General features: G+C 41.6%; 1 protein-coding gene across 1 annotated transcript in view; it reads left to right on the forward strand.

Moving 5' to 3' along the window:
• Nucleotides 1-15,899, forward strand: part of SRP68 (signal recognition particle 68) — a 25,583-nt gene extending 9,684 nt beyond the window's left edge. Inside the window, exons 2-16 of the mRNA XM_026861165.1 lie at nucleotides 1,869-1,935; nucleotides 2,472-2,585; nucleotides 3,553-3,748; nucleotides 4,551-4,633; nucleotides 5,471-5,580; nucleotides 5,942-6,024; nucleotides 6,269-6,409; nucleotides 9,704-9,802; nucleotides 10,123-10,187; nucleotides 10,490-10,649; nucleotides 11,337-11,431; nucleotides 11,674-11,803; nucleotides 12,236-12,311; nucleotides 13,156-13,208; nucleotides 13,650-15,899. Coding sequence (XP_026716966.1) covers nucleotides 2,524-2,585; nucleotides 3,553-3,748; nucleotides 4,551-4,633; nucleotides 5,471-5,580; nucleotides 5,942-6,024; nucleotides 6,269-6,409; nucleotides 9,704-9,802; nucleotides 10,123-10,187; nucleotides 10,490-10,649; nucleotides 11,337-11,431; nucleotides 11,674-11,803; nucleotides 12,236-12,311; nucleotides 13,156-13,208; nucleotides 13,650-13,877 — 1,581 coding nt within the window. The 5' untranslated portion in view covers nucleotides 1,869-1,935; nucleotides 2,472-2,523 and the 3' untranslated portion in view covers nucleotides 13,878-15,899. The remainder of the gene's footprint in view (nucleotides 1-1,868; nucleotides 1,936-2,471; nucleotides 2,586-3,552; nucleotides 3,749-4,550; nucleotides 4,634-5,470; nucleotides 5,581-5,941; nucleotides 6,025-6,268; nucleotides 6,410-9,703; nucleotides 9,803-10,122; nucleotides 10,188-10,489; nucleotides 10,650-11,336; nucleotides 11,432-11,673; nucleotides 11,804-12,235; nucleotides 12,312-13,155; nucleotides 13,209-13,649) is intronic.
• Nucleotides 15,900-16,862: the final 963 nt, after the last annotated feature.

The raw sequence follows: 16,862 nt of genomic DNA on the forward strand, positions 1-16,862 counted from the left end.
GCGCTGCCCCGTGCCTCGGGCGGGAGCCGCTGGGTCGGGGTCCCGGAGGTGTGTCGGTGCGGCTGGGCTGACCCGCGCGGTCCCTGGCGGTGAGGGTTTAGTTTGGATGAATCGGGGGAGTCAGCTTTACACGTCTGGATTGTGCATTTATGCTTTAACTTTGCAACATCTTCCGAAACGCGTGACAGCTGTCATCAGCCTTCAGAGCAGAGCTCTGTGCTAGGCTGCGTGCTTTAGTTAAGAGGAGGCTGTCAGTAATCTTCTGGTGGTAATATTAATGCTTGAAGCAGGCAATAGTGGATAAAATAAATCTTAACAGGTATGCTGAGATGGCAGACAGGCTCCTCCAGATTTAGCACTTCCAAAATCTCATGTGGTATGTAAAGCTGGTGGCATTTTTGTATGTGAAACTTTCACGTGAAACTAGTCTAGCTACACAGCTGTGATAGAGCTGAGTTTTATCTTCTGGGTACCAAGTGAAATAAGGTTGCAGTTTTCCATTTGGCATATGGCAGGTGTTGTAAAGTTAGCAACTGTTGAGTAAGATGCAGATGTAGTAATTTATCTGGTAACGTTAGGAATACCTAAGTCAGTGAAAAAGTAAATAGCGTAGGGGGTATGAATTCAGTGAGTAACTGCACTGGTAAAAGGCAGTCTGAAAAAAAATCTGGTTGACAGCAAAGATGAGGAGTGTTATTGAGACATTGTAGTTTGACTTGTTTGTTCAACAAATGCAAACTAATTCAGTGCAGTAACTGCTGATGCAGATTTTTAATACTTAAAGAGAATTTATTTTAGGTGTAATTCCAAGAAAACACTTTGATAGACATCTGCTGTTTTAAATTTTAAAAGTCTGGTAGTGTCTCCATCTGTAGGAATAGTGTTTCTTTTAATGGGGTCATTGGATAGTCTGGTTTTGGTTTTGTTGGTTTAAGGCTTCGTGGTTAAAGCTTAAAAGGGAAATTTTGGGATATAAATACATACAGCACAGAGATTTCTTGTTTATGATGGTGATTTTATTTCACAAAATAATCTGCCTTGTAAACTGGATGAATAATATCAGCAGATTTACTAGAATACAGCATGATTTTATTTGATAGTGTAACTAAGTGAATAAAGTAAGTACAGGATGCACAGAAATCGGCAAATATGCTAAGGAATGCAGAGGCTGGATGGAAATCACGGAGTGATGCTATCGCAGGTCACAGGACAGCGGGTTTTGTCATGGAGTAATTGTTAGAGTAACATGCAGTAAGACTAGAAGTGTGTTGAAAACCTGAGTAGAAAATAAGCCCCCTGAATACTTCCCCAAAGCTCTTTTTATGAATTTATCTATTCAGAAAGCAGTTTGTTTGTGGAAGCTGTGTCAGGAGGGCAGCAGTGATTCTGCTTAGTGTACTTCTGTTCTTTTCCTGAGAGATGGGACGTTTAAGGCAGGAAGGCTGCTCTCTTATTTCAGTTTTGCCAACAAAATTGTGTCACAAGTGTGACTGGGGAGACGGTGTGGTGTAGCTAGGGCAGTCAGTTATATTAGCCTAGATGCATCTGTTGGCATAGCTTATTATCCTGAAACAAGCTCTAGTAACAGAGACGTTCTTGTTGTTATCTGGAAGAGGTGGTGCTTGTGGTATGTCTTAGTCCTGGCCTTGATGACACTCATAAAGCTCTGAAGTAAGCAGTGCAGTCAGTGAGGCCTTTTAGGACCATCAGTTCTCTCAATTGTATGTTTTTTAGGAGGTTTTTGGGTGCCCCTCTGTTCAAAGTGCATTTACTTACAGGAACGTGTAGAGTTCCCTTCTGTTATTTTGGGGTAGAACGAAGAACTGGTAACAGATTGTACTGTCAATCTGCCTTAACGCAAATCACAGTCCTTCAGATTGTGAAGGAGTCTCAGCAGCAGCATGGTTTACGACACGGAGACTTCCAGAGGTACAGGTTAGTAAACACTGTGGATGTCTTGGTGACTTACTCTATTTAAAATATAAACCTACTGTAGCAGGCAACAGCGACAATCTGCCAAAGTAAATACCCCTTGACAAGTTGCTTCACGTGAAGCAGTGTACACCTTTTTCATTAGATGTAATGTGCTGTGGCTGTTCTCTTTGGAAGGATATTGTCTGGCTCTTGTTTCTCCACTGCCCTTTAAGAGCTTGTTTGTTAGCACCTCACTGATACTGTACTCTTCCAGAACTGAATGTTCAATAAACATACTTAAAGCAGTTAGACAGTGCAGAGAACATTAATTCTGATTTTTCAAGATCAGGAATTATTATGTGTATTCTTATCTTTCGTCTGTTCTGTTAACCACTGGTTTACAAGTAGTTCTGAATTACCTCTTACCATATATGGAGTTCTTGGTCATTAAAATGTTGCCTGTCACAGCCTTTAGTCCTTTTTTTCTGGTTGCAGGGAGCAGTAAACAGAACAAAGTTGTTCTTTGGCCAAACTGACTGTGATTGTCTTTTCTTTAGGGGTTATTGCTCCCGTAGGCTAAGGCGGCTCCGAAAAACTCTCAACTTCAAGATGGGAAACAGGCACAAGTTCACTGGGAAGAAAGTAACTGAAGAGATTCTCTCAGACAACAGGTACAGTCACTGGATGGAATCGAGTGTTCAGTATATTAGTGAATAGTTTCTTTCATTTAGGTAATTTATTTTCATGTGGTTGTGGTGGAAAAGTATTTTGTACAATATACTCAGAAATGTTTCTTTTCAGAGATGTGTGTTGTAGATACTAATAAAAGAAGAAAGTCAGGCTGCGGTGCAGGGAGAAGAGGCACTGCTCAGATCCTGCTTCATCATGTGAACAAGTGAGAGAAGGGGGAGTGGCAGCAGCCAGTTCCTTCTCTTCCTTCATAGTTGCCAGAATGGGTTATTTCCATAATTGGTGAATTACTTTGATATTAAACCAGAAATTCTTATTCAGATGTGTCGCAAGGTAGTCATGTGAATGCTGATGATGTAAGTGGTGTAGCCAGCAAGGTTGTGGTTGGCAACATAATCCATATTGGATTGTAAATTTTACTTAGATTTTCAAAATTTGACAGAATGCTTGTCTGATAGAATATGTGGAGAAGAGCCAGGATCTCGGGCTCATTTCTTATCTTTTAGAAACACTTGAAATGTGTGCTGTCTTGTCTTTTCTTGTGGGGAAAAGAAAACGTGATGCTGTTTTCACCTGTATTGTTAAGAAGCCAGATGCATTTATAGCATTAGCTGGTGGGAAAACAGACATATTTACCCAAACTGAGCCAGTTTGAAGAGCAACCTAAAATGATAAACCTTGTCTTCGCAATGCCTTTGGTGCTACAGAATGATACCAAATTCTCTTCCTCAGTTGGATAATTACAATTATGTAGTAAGAAATACAGTAGAAAACAGGAATAATAAAACTTTGTGTGCTTAGAGTGTTAAAAAATAAAAGCAACTACCCCTTGTTAACCAAGCTTAACTTAACCAAACTTTGCAGATCATATGGCAAAGGACTAGTGGTGATATGGTAATAACTGTTTGAATGTCATTCCTTCTTCATTAGTCTTCCTCTGCCCCATAGATACTTGCTGTTGATTCTGATGGATGCAGAGAGAGCCTGGAGTTATGCCATGCAGCTGAAACAGGAAGCAAACACAGAGCCTCGCAAACGATTTCACCTGCTGTCTCGTCTGCGCAAAGCTGTGAAACATGCTGAGGAGCTGGAGCGACTCTGTGAAAGTAACCGAGTAGATGCCAAAACAAAGTTGGAAGCTCAGGTAACCACTGATACTTTGATCTTCTGTTACAGCAAAAGCTGAACAAAAAACCTTTGGATCTTAGGTGAAGAGATTATTCTCATCCAGCAGTAGATAATCAAAACTGACTGATTCTACAACTGGAAAATGTCTCCCTTTGGATAGCTTGGACATACTGTTAATGCAGTTGTTGGCATTGCAGAAATGACCAGTGGCACCGGTCAAGATGAGGACCTGGTGTTTAGAAGTTAAGTGTATTAAAGGATTGTTCTTTCTTTGAAGAGCATTACATTTAATAAAGGTAAAAAGAACTGAGAGAGACTAAGATGAGGCAAGACAGCCTAAGAAAGTGTGCTTATCTGTTGATTTGCCTATTTGTTAAATGCCCTAAAATAGCCACTTAGAACACAAGACTTGTGGCTTTGGTTCCTGCAACACAGAAAGCAACTGTGTTGTGACACCAGCCTCTTTGAACAGGGGGCTATGGTAGTATTCAGTTAATTGAAACAGCCACTTTGTAGCTTATTCCTGGGAAGAAAAAAAAAATAAAAATTGTGACATCAGTGCGCCATGTTGATTGCATGAAAGCAAAGATGTTTCTTGCTTGTTATCTCCTTGGAAATATAGCAATGTCAGTTAAAAGAAAAAAAGGTAGGTAGCTAGTAACCCATAATCCAAATCAGTTGTCTTCTGTGGGAAGAGCAAATGAAAAGGGCAAAGCTTAATCACTTCTTGTAGGCGTTGCAGCAGCCTTCGTACTAAAGGTTGTACAAATTAGGCTGTCAGTTTTGGGGAAGTTAACTTGCTCTTGTGCTGTCTGCAGGCATACATGGCTTACCTCACAGGAATGCTTCGTTTTGAGCACCAGGAGTGGAAGGCAGCAATGGAGGCTTTCAACAAATGCAAGTGAGTTCCCCAATTGCACCAACTTTATTTAGTAAATAGCATTGGATCAGTCTAGTAAGTAAGTTGTTGTGATTTAACCTGGCCAGAAGCCAAACACCACGCAGCCGCTCGCTCAGCGTTCCCCTGCCTCGGGGGATGGGGAGAGAACTGGAGGGGTCAAGGTGTGGAGACTCACAGGTTGAGATAGAAACAATTCAATAATTGAAATGAAATAAAAATAAAATATTTAATAATGATGATAATAGAATATACAAACAAGTGGTGCACAGTGGATGGCTCACCACTTGCTGACTGATGCCCAGCCCATTCCTGGCTAGTGATCCCAGAGCAGGGCAAGTCCTGAAACTGCAGTCCCCAAAGAGTGAGACAGCTTCCCAGACAACCTTCATCTATAGACTGAGCATGACGTTACAGATACGGAATATTTCATTGGCACCACGTTTGGGTCTGTTGCTCTGGCTGTGCTCCCTCCAGGCTTCTTGTGCACCTGCACATCGGCGGGACATGGGAAATTGAAAAGTCCCTGATTTCTTAGTAGTGACTAGAAACATCAGTGTATTATCAACATTCCTCTCATCTCAAATCCCATACTGAATCCAAAACAGCACTAGCTACTAAGAAGGAAAATTATCTCAGCCAAAACCAGGACATAAGTTTATATACTTATTTGCGTACTGTCTGTACTGCAGCTCTGTGAGTTTAGTTAATTATGCACTTAACTGGGAGGTACTACTGAAAAAATAGCATCTTCCAGGGTAGAGACACAAACACTTCCCTTAAGACAGCATCTCACAAAATGACACATACTACAGTGTTAATAGTTATTTTTTGCTGTAGGACCATATATGAAAAACTGGCCAATGCTTTCACAGAAGAACAAGCTGTACTGTATAACCAGCGTGTGGAAGAGATCTCACCCAACATTCGCTACTGTGCCTATAATATTGGTAAGGAAAGGGCAGGTACCTAATCTTCAGTAAAGAGCAGGGCTTGTTCATAGGAAAGGGATATTGACTTGATAGTTAAATACTGTCCAAGAGACACTGCAGTGAGTCCGTAATATTTTGGGCAAGTTCTGCACACATTCTGAGTCAGTTTAGCTGAGGAGAAATACTCACTTTGCAACAGTGCATGTGTAAAAAGACAAGATACTGATTTGCAGTAGTTTGCTTATGAAGTCAGAATGAAATTGCAAATTTATCCCCTTTGTGCCCAGATTGCCAGTATAAAATCTAGATTATCTTTTTGGTATTAAAATAATTCGTGAACTCAGATGCACATGTGATCTTGAGGTGTTAACTCTCTCAGGTGACCAGTCTGCTATGAATGAGTTGATGCAGATGAGGCTGAGGTCTGGTGGCACTGAAGGTCTTCTTGCAGAAAAACTGGAGGTAACCTATTTGCATGCTTCAAGTTGAAACATTTCATTATCACTGCTGAACATAAATACTGCTCCAGCACACCATTCAAGAGCCAAAACATATCAGAAGAGAGCAAGCAAGCCTGGGTTCTATGGGAAACCACTTCCCTAAAATATCCTTTGATTTCAAAATAGTAGAGTGTAATGTGAATTTGAAAGGTTTGGGTTTGGATATCTTAAAGTTCAAGCTTGTAAGTTTGGTCTGTTCTCTACAGGCACTGATTACCCAAACTCGAGCAAAACAGGCAGCCACGATGAGTGAGGTGGAGTGGAGAGGAAGAACTGTTCCAGTGAAGATAGACAAAGTGAGGATCTTCTTGCTGGGACTAGCCGACAACGAAGCAGCGATTGTTCAGGTGAGTCAGAAGCTGTCTCCAGTGCCAGGGTTCTAACTGTCATCTTCCCTTCAGTGTGCAAGATAATACATGATACCTGGACTGAAATATTTTGAAGAATCTTTTCCTCAAACTTGGGGTTGAAAGACTAAAAGCAATAGTGGGAATATTGACTATAACCCAAGCTGAAGTGTCAGTTGGGGATAACTCCTGTAGTCTAAGTGGTAGTATGGGAGATCTGTTCAGAGTATTACTGCCCTTTTGAACACTCTGTGCTGCCCAGAAGTGCTACCTTTCCGTGGCACAGCGATAACCATTATTATTTGTAAGTCACTTGGAAATGAATGTTACAATTTTAAGAGTAATTGGTTTTGAATTAGTTCTAATTTTTTTGAATGTATTGTTCAAATGCTCCAACTTCAGAGCAATCAAAAGAAAAAGCAACAAAAAGCAATTTGCCAGGTAAAGCAGGTGCTATGAGATTTCCAGCATTCCCTTCTTGACTTAGGCAAATCCTCTAAAGCAGGGGGAGGATTACTAAATGTCAGGATGTAAATCAATTTCAAATGTAACAGTTCTGAAACACTTTTAGTGGCACGTACTATCCTTGTCTTTAGTATTGCAGCCAAGTTTTCCACATGAGGCTTTTTTCTTGGTAAAGGTGCCCAGATGGCGTATTCTGCTTCCCAGTGGCTCCTTACAGCACCCTCGCTGTTCGAAAAGGCAGCAAAAGGATCTTTAGTAACAACTGTTGTCGCTAACAATGAGCTTTTTGGGGTATCAATAACTATTTATCGTCAGCAGAATAATGATGATAAATAGAAATTTAAATGATAAAATGCAAACCCTACAAAGGCAAGTGGATAAGAGCAGGAGATAGTGCTAAGAACATAGCGCGAACAGGATAAGGAGGAGATGCCTGACTACGAAACATTTGTGTTAGCCAGTCTGGTCATAATGTTATGAATTGTATGTTGCTGAATTTATTTTTTTATAGGGAGTACATTAGTGTGGCCAGCAGGTGGAAGTGCAGCTTAAAGTTCAGTGTTCTCTCATTTAATTTCCATCCTGCCAGGCTGGCAGTTGGACCTTTTTAGTTTAGTTGCCCTCTTTGTTCCATAAAGCTGAGACAAAACAGTGATCTGAATTTGTTTTCATCTTTGTGTTCCTTGGAAGCTCTGACTGAACAGAGGAGTTTTGTGGTGCCAGATCACATCTAGTAATGGTGAGAGCTGAGCATGCAGCAGCAGTATTTACATTCCCAGAGGACTAAAACTTGGCCCTTTGAAAGCAGTTCTGCAGCTGCTGTGTCAGCTGTGATGGGCAGTCCAGCTTCAGCTAAATGAGTTGTGGTTCCTGGGATCCTTGGCACCTTTCTGCTAGTCTTCACTAAGTTGAAACCCTGACATAACAATAGTGCTCTTCAGGGTTTTAGAAGCAAACACAAATGTGTGTTTTGTGAAAAACTGATTCTCAGTGCGGTTACACCATTGCTGTCAGCATCTTATTGGTAACAGGAGAAACAGAACAAGCAAGTCAAACTGAAATACATATCCAAGTTTAAAACTACTTGTGTCAGCCCTTTTGCAGACCTGAACACACAACTTCAGGGGGCCATCAACCCTAACCAGGTAAAAGGCCAAAGGGCAGAGCAACAAGTTTGCTCCTGTCTGGTATTGCCTCAAGGATTCTGTGATCATCTCTGGTAACTAGGACTGTAGCAAAAATGGGGGTTAGTAACTTTCAGAGACGATATACAATGTTTTAGAAGAAAAGAAAAATTAGAAGTGAGCACTCCTAGACTTTCAGAATTGAATTCAGTGGGGTCAGTTCCCTTGATCCCTTTAAGATGAACCTGTGCTGTTCTATCAGGACACTTGAACCACCAGCCATAGCATTTGTATCTCAGTTTTATGATTTGATATCTCCAAAATCAGAACATACGGGTATTTATGCATAGAATCAGCTTAACCTTAAGAGTTTTTGCTTAGAAAGGAAAGCCTTTGTTTCACTGCACAGCCCAGCCCTTTCCCTGTTTGTACTTGACTGATGATCTAGCTATGTCTTAATTTTTGTGCATACAGTAAAATTGCTGTGCTCCTCTGGGTGAGGTTGAGAATGCTGTCAGACTTGTCTCTGGTTATTCTCAATAGTTAGACCCACCTTAAAAATTCTTGCAGCAAATCTTAAAAAAAAATTTCCAACAAAACAACAAAAAAACCCCAGACCCAGAAAAGCCACCTTCATCTCAGGTCAAGATACCTGAGGCTTTGTGAGAGAGTAAAAATAACATTCCTTAATGGGTTTGAAAACTTGTGGAGAGGTGGAGGCTTAGAGCTCTATGCAAGATAAACAAGGAAGCATGATTTTAGACAGTTGGTTTTTTTTCATTTGGACAATTGCAAATTTGTTGCAGCACAGTTCATCTTATGCTGTTATAGGACAGGGAAGTGGTATAACACAGTGCTGATACACTTTAATTTGTCCTCCTATTGCTAAGGTTGAGGTTTGTTTCTGGACAGTTTCTCTTACTGAATCAGTAAGAGTCTTGTGATCCCCATCTGGTTACCTTCTCAGTCACCTGAATGGAAGTTGAATTTGGGTTTGGGTGCATTGTTTCTTTGGGAACATGATATGCCAGTCCATTAGGCACAGATCAGACTTCAACTTGTTTTCAGATTTTGGGTTTGGGGCAGAAGGCCAAAAGCTACTTAATTTTTTAACAACACTTGTGGTGACAGCAGAAAAGCACTCAGTCACTCCTGCTACTAAAATACAGGGTTTCTTTTAAAAATATTTCAAACAAGCAAATTGTTGCCACTGTGAGCATTACTGGAGTGGGAGTGTAGAAAAGATAATCATCTACATGTTCTTACCACATGAGAAGTTAAATCAGCATAACAAGAACAGTCTGCATTGGTAGTTTGCCAGTTCAGTAATGCTCAGCTCTCCGTCTGTTGCTGGGCCTTTCCCACAGTGCAGTCCAGCCTCAGCTGTTCTTGGAGCAATGGGGGTGCCATCCTGGAAGGGGAGGGACTTGCAGAGAAGGTGGCTGTGGCAGGGATGAGGCGATCAGAGCTGGGTGTGCTAGGCCTTCAGTGCTGCTAAATTCTCAGCACTGACCTTGTTCCCTACAATTTCTGGCAGTTTGCCCCCTAGAACATATTACAGACAAATACGGATTGGAGTTCTAGCTATTCGTGGATCTTAAAGCCATAATTTGGGAGTAACTTTAATTTCCTCAGTTAATTCTTGCATCATGGGATGCAAAATGCAGACATTTCTAATAGATACTTGTCTTCTCTTTGCTCTTAGGCAGAAAATGAGGAGACAAAGGAGCGTTTGTTTGAATCTTTACTCAGTGAGTGTAGAGATGCCATTCAGGCTGTTCGGGAAGATCTGAAACCAGACCAGGTAAGCAGCAAGCATCAGTGTTTCAACTTTCAACAACATAGCGTTTCTTTGGTACTGATCTGTTACTGTTAAACTTGCTTAACACTAAGAGTGGCTGGGATTTCTTTAAGAAAAAGTGGCAAAACAGTCTATCACCTTTGATTTTATTCTTTTCAGAACTGGAGAAGGTGAATAAGAATGTAGAAGCCCTCATTCTTTTGCCTGGAAGTCTGTTAATAACTTCCCTGGTTTACCCAAACCTTGAATTGTTTTTGACGTTTTCTTCCCTCATCTACCAGTTTTAAGTAAATCATATGGTGTTTTGTCCACAATTTGTGCAGAAGCAGCGGGAACACTCTCTGGAAAATGATTCTGGGAAGGTGTCCAACATCCAGTACTTACACAGGTAATAAGCAAACATTGCTGCCTGTACTAATGTGAAGAAGTCATGCTTATGTCAAGATTTTATTTTTGTTTTCTTTTGTTTTATGGGGGTTTTGTTCTGGCCCTCTCAGATCTCAAAGGGTGACTGTACAGGATCTGATTCATGCCTCTTTGAAGACATTTTAGTCCTGTGTTGACCTTTCAGATGTTTTTTACCCTACTAGTATCAGCTTAGACTGGGGGAAGAATTTTTTTCAGAACAAAGAGTAACGTCTAAGTAGCTCTGACAGTCTGCTAATGGTGTTTTATCTTTTATCCTTTTAGCTACTTGACTTATATCAAGCTGTCAACAGCCATCAGGCGCAATGAGAGCATGGCAAAGTCTCTGCAGAAGGCACTGCTGCAGCAGCAGCGCTCCGAAGAGGATGGCAAGCGCACGGCACGGCCTCAGGACCTGATCCGTCTTTACGATATCATTTTGCAGGTAATGCTGGGAAAACTAATTCTTCATCCTGATTGGAGAACTTTGGTACAAAGTTTATTGTAGAAAATACAGCAGCGCAGGTGAACTGCCTGTGAATTCTGAAGAGCAACTGAGTACCCACAGTTACCTTGTTGAAGATGTTGAACATCTACATGAACCACAGAAGAACCCTTTTAGTTGTGAACAGAAAATGCTGCTAGAACGGGTGCCCTTGGTTGTACACTCATGCAGTTTAAAAATATTTTTTCTGACTTATTTTATGCAGCACCCTGATAGCTGCCTTAGTTTCTGCTGGCCAGAGAAAGTAGCAGCTAAAAATACTTAAAATGTACTTGTTCTTCATAAGCAGTTTCTCACATAAATTTTCTGTTAACTGTGGGAGCCTGTGGCTGAAGCGGTTGTGAATGGGAAAGAGAAATGCTTTATGAAATAATTCCTTCATGTGAAATCTGAGGAGTCTCTGTCCCCTAATTCCTGTTTGTGTCAGGAAATCTGTCCTGAGGGCAAACTTGCACAAGTTTCAATGACTGTCCTTCACAAGGTTACCATACTGATAATTAGAAAACTGCAAGCTATTTTCATGGGAGTGTACTGTTGACTTGTTAAAAGGGGCAGCTTTCTCTTACTCCAGCAGATTCCAGAGGAAAACAATGCCTGCATTTGTTACTCTGGCTCTCTTTTGCACAGAACCTCGTGGAACTGACACAGCTTCCTGGCTTAGAAGAGGACAAGAACTTTCAAAAAGAGATTGGATTGAAGACACTTGTGTACAAAGCTTACAGGTGACTGAGAAACAACCATGTTTTCTTTAGCAGACCTTACATCTTCAGAGGTTATTATTCCAAAGTTCTATGTGCTGTACAGAACTTTGATGCTGTTTCCTCTGCTCTTTTCTGAAATGAAGACTGGATGCAAAGGGGAAACTAGCCAGTGCTGCTTAATAATGTCTCCTATTGTCAGTCGTTTGGGTTGGCAAAAGGTATGGATAACAAACAGGTCAAGGATTCACTCTTTGCTGTTGCAGGTGTTTCTTCATTGCACAGTCCTATGTCTTGGTAAAGAAATGGAGTGAAGCTCTTGTTTTGTACGAAAGAGTGCTGAAATATGCCCGCCAAGTTCAGTCAGGAGCTGGAGCTTATACAAACAGCTTGAAGGTAGGAACCCAATCCTGTGTGTGGAGTTTATGAAGAAACTCTGTCCCAGAAATTACTGTAAATTAGATGCCAGGCCATTACAATTCAAGGCTGATCTTTAAGCAGGGAGAAGAGTTGTGCAAGGGTGACTTCTTCACACATTATAGTAGAGACTTTCTAGTGATGTGGAAATGTTTCAGCTGGCCACTTGCTTTGGAGGAGAGGCAGACTTGCTGCAACAACTCCATAACAATTTACCACTTTTTCATCACGTGTGTTTTTTGTTACACAACTTATGTAATGCCTGAAGGACTGTATTGCAGCTTTTCCTCTTCTGGGAAGGCTTATCAGCACTAGGACTTAATTTCTCAGTTCTTACTTTGTCAGGTTTCACCTTCACCCTGACTCTTAAACTGGCATATTTCAGGCTCTCAATTTTCTTTAATGACCTAGGAGCTGCCTGATGTTCAGGATCTGATCACTCAAGTCAATGCAGAGAAATACTCCTTGCAAGCAGCAGCTATATTAGGTGAGTTGCACAATTATAGTAGAGCTCTAACATCTATTGAATAATGCCCCTGCATCTATTTAATTCCTTTTATTTAATTTCTGAAGCTCCAAATGTGTTTTTTTTCTGCTTCACTGTGATGTGTGTAGGCTCTGGAAAACACTTTTTTTTCCCTTCCAGTTCTAGCTTCTTCTAACTATGTGTAGTGTGGCTAGGCAACCAATGACTAGGCATTTGGCATCTTGCTCCCTGCCCAGAGATGTAAAAACACTTCATGAGGATGTGCACCTGTTGTGGTAACCTGCACAGAACACTCTGTTTAGCGTTTAATTTTTTTGCTGAAACAAGTTGGCCTTACTCATCCTGGGTTTGCCTAACTGGGAGGAGCTACTGAGACAGGGCAGAGCAGCGCTGTTCTGCTCTTTGTCAGTGTCCACCAGGTTGGTGGAACTTTGGAGGAATGGACGACCTTTGTGGTTTCTTAGGCTGCTGTTTTTGCTGTCCTGCTAGTGGAAACCCAAGATAAGTAATGGATTGCCTTTTATTACCTTAACGTTGCTTTAGCAGACCCTGCTGGGGTCTTCTCATCATCTGCTGCTTTGTGCTTAACTCAGAATCTGTGCTTCTTTCAGGAATTTCTCATGACAATGTGAAGAAGCTCTCCATCACTGGAGAGCTGCGTTGGCTGTAGATGAGCATGTGTGATCCTCTTAGTCTAGAAAGCAAGTTGATTTTACTGAAAATACTGTCTTGCATATCCCCGAAAGCAAGGTTCATAACTAAGCTTAGAGGACAGCTGACTCCTGAGACAGTCTATGCCAAGATCTTGCCTGTTATTCTTACCACTATTTCTTCAATTTTGCAGATGCAAATGATACTCAGGAGACTGAGTCTCCATCTCAGGTCAAGGATGGCAAGGTAAGAGCTGAGAGCTCAGGTAAATTCCAGTAGTGTTCTTAACAAACGTTACTTTTAACCTGTTACCTGAGTGTCTCTTGCAACTTGAGAATGTCATGCTGATGGGAGTTTGGTCATGACTACTGTATTTAAGAGATTTTATTAGGCTTATTTTCCTTCTTCAAGTCATGAAGGTGGCTGACAGAGTGAGGTTCCTTAGGCAGGAGCTAGGCAGCTGTTTGCAGCTTCTAGTGTGGCATCTTCTTTTTTTTATTTAGCTTTCTCCCTGCACATAGGAAGGTTTTCCAGAAATCTTGCAGTAGTGCTTTGTCGGGGGGCCAAGATATCACGCAAGGAAACTTCAGCTGCTTGTCTCAGTTTCTGCTTAATCCTTGCTTGTTTGACCCTTGTCAGCTTTGATTTGACACGTTTAATTTGTGTTTCTGCATTGGTCTCTTTCAGCCACTATCGGAACGGTTTGAAACTTTCTGTCTGGATCCTTCTCTTGTCAGCAAGCAAGTCAGCCTCGTGCACTTCCCTCCGGGCTTCCAGCCCATTCCATGCAAACCCTTGTTCTTTGACCTGGCCCTTAATCATGTTGCTTTCCCACCTCTGGAGGACAAGGTGGAGCAGAAGGCCAAGAGTGGTCTCACAGGATATATAAAGGGCATCTTCGGATTCAAAAGTTAACCAGGACCCCCTGCGGAACAGAGGTTTTATTCTGTATTGAAGGAAAAGCTCCAAGAGGTTCTAGGACACAAATACCTGCACCTGAAACCAACAGAGGGAAGTTTTACCATCTTCTTCCCTGTGTTCTGTGTATATGTCTGTGCACTTACATTCTCTCCCAGTGTATTAAAGACAAACAATCTATTCAGAAACATACATACACTATAAATAGCTGAAAATAATCTGGAGCACAGAGAAATTCCATTCTGCTTGGAGAATTGGGAGCTTGCTTTGTGGCCAGTGGCCTGTTCAGGGCCAGTACACATCTACTTACCATGGACCAGGGCACAGGTATAATTTGATTCCTCTCTCCACCCCATTATTTGACACTATAATTTGGTATTTTGGGCTAGAAATCTGGGTGTGATGGTGAAACAGAGGCAAAAGTAGTTGGAGAACTAAACCAGCATGATGGGGCTGCCTACACAAAGACAGTAGCCAAGGGGGCTAACTTCTCCTTCCCTTTCAACTTCCAGAAGTTTGTATTTTTTTAAAAGTGTAACATTCAGAATTGACAAAATAAAGCCTCTGCCCTTATCGGTAAGGATGGTGAATACCTTACCCAGTGTTAATGGCTACCCCACTTGTGGTGGAGTATAACCTGAATTTGTACTCTGGGCCAATAAGATCCTTCTTTATTGATACTTGTTAAATACCTAAATACAGTATAGAACCTATTCCTACAGGGCTTTTCCTGGGAAACTAAGCTTCATGGGTGGCTTTAGAAGTAGCTACTTGCTCTTCATGGGAAGTTGGGTCTCTCGGTGTTCATTTTGTCTGATCTAAACCTTGCCTGAAAACAAGATGATCTTTTTCTGGAGTTCATCTGTTGCTTTTTTCCTCATCCTTGGTCAGTAGATAAACCTGAAATGAGGAATAAGCAACAGGAGATTAGTAGGTTCTTGCGTGATAGATCATCTCTGTCACGCCAGACAGTGTTACAGAAAAAGGCACCCAGGTGTTACGGTGATAGGCACTTTCACAATGCGGGTAATTTCATAATTGTGATCATTTAAATAGGAAAAAACCCACAGCACATGGGCAAAACTGTTCTAAAAGAAATTATTTGGAAGTTTCCACCAGCAGTATCTGGGTTTTCACTCAGTCTGTAGCTGGAAGGTGAAACAACAGTTTGTTCTAGCTGCCTTAACGATTTTGCACCCATTGTCTTGACTTTGCATTTTCTCCACTTTTAGGCATTGGAGTTAATAGGGCTGGAAAGAGAACGGTTTTAAATGATCAGATTGTTATGGGAATTTTCCATGCAAGATGCATGTCAGATAAATGGGGGAAATTAACAATTCCCATTATTTTAATATGTTTGCTGCTTTGTTCCAAGTTGATCTGATTTGCAAGTTCTCAAAGTACAAAGCAGGTTTCCAGAGAACTCTGTGCTCAGAAAGGGGTAAGAGAAGGAGGAGGAACTTCTTGTTTAATTTCTGCAACATGGAAACAAAATGGGAATTTCTGGTATTCTAGCTAATTCCTTTTGCCTCTAGATGCTGGGGGACTTTAGAAGAAGGGGAAGTGTAGAGCTGAAACATGGAAGACTTAATCAGATTCCTGGAAAACATGGGTCTTAAGTGACAGACTTCACTTCCCCATGAAGCCCGTTTCCTTTTAGACAAGGAAGGGTCATGCGATAACTGGCACAGGCATCAGCTGGTTGATCTGCTTCATGGTACCTCTTTCTGTGTACATTAATCTGAGCGTCTCTCTCCTTTTCAGCTTTTATATCAAATCAATTTGAAAACTGTTCTGTTTGGTTTGCAAACCAAACTCCTTTCTGCTTTCCTACCACAAATCTATGTGGTGCCTGGATTGATTCCAGTGAAACTTGTACTGCGGCCACTTTCTAATTGGTTTCTGTTACAGAAAGCTAAGAGCAATTGGCCTCTTTGTCAAACATCTTTTGACAGATAACTGATTAGTTTGAACGCAGATAAGAAATCTGAAAACAATAAAGTTTTATTCCTGACCTCTGAGGCGTGTAGTTTATGTTGAGCATTAAGAACACCAAGCACTCTGCCTCCAAAGCATTCAGAGGATCAAGGTCACACCATCACCTGGGACTACTTAACCCCTGGAGAATGGCCACTTAGTTCTGGAGGAGGATCTTCTGCCTGAAGGCTCAGATAACGTGCACCACTCTCACAGGTAACTTGGCATACTTGTTTTGATGTCTAGTTAATGGAAAGTGAGTAGAGTTGGGTTTGTAAACAGTGTTGTGACTTAATGTGGAGGGCACTGATGAGGCACTAGGAAAAAATGTAAAAAAAAAAAAAGGAAAAAATAAACTGTTACTGAAGTCACCTGTAGGATGAAAATCTGACTCAGAGTTTGAGGGTTTTGGCCCTGCTGTGGAGCTTGGAATGGTGAAGGCAAGGCTGAGGCAGCAGCAGTGAGACGGGACCGACGCAGGGAAGGGAAGTGTCTGACGTGACATGCAGAACAGTCTGCTTCCTCGGAGCTGCCAGGTGTTGGTTGTGCCTCAAACAGCCCCAGCAAGATGCAGAGCACTGGCGTATGGTGCTTGGAAACCGGCTTCCTTAGTGCTCTGTTCTTTCATTAGGTTGCACTATTTGCTTTAAAGTGTTTGCTCTCTTTCCATGAATTAATTGGCAAGTAGGCCACATGTTTGCCCTCAAACAGGAAGCTCTGGCAGAATGGTCAAGATTATTGCTTGCAATCAACTTTTCATATGGATTATCTTTGGATTTAGTGCTGGAATTTTAATTACAGGCTGAGCTAACCATGCCTGGTACCACTGCATCAATTGAGATCTGCATCATGCCCCTCAGCCCTCCACCCGTGTCTGGGGTGATGTTCGGGTCTGGTTGTGCCCTCTGAGGGGTCTAGTGATAAGGGATCTTGAGGGATTAATGGTACACAGGAGAAGTGATTAGCATGAGACAAACTGAGCTTAAAGGGAGACATGAGAGGTGA

The sequence above is a fragment of the Athene cunicularia genome (genome assembly GCF_003259725.1).
Source record: "Athene cunicularia isolate RWA chromosome 18 unlocalized genomic scaffold, athCun1 chr18_part1, whole genome shotgun sequence".
Taxonomy (NCBI): domain Eukaryota; kingdom Metazoa; phylum Chordata; class Aves; order Strigiformes; family Strigidae; genus Athene; species Athene cunicularia.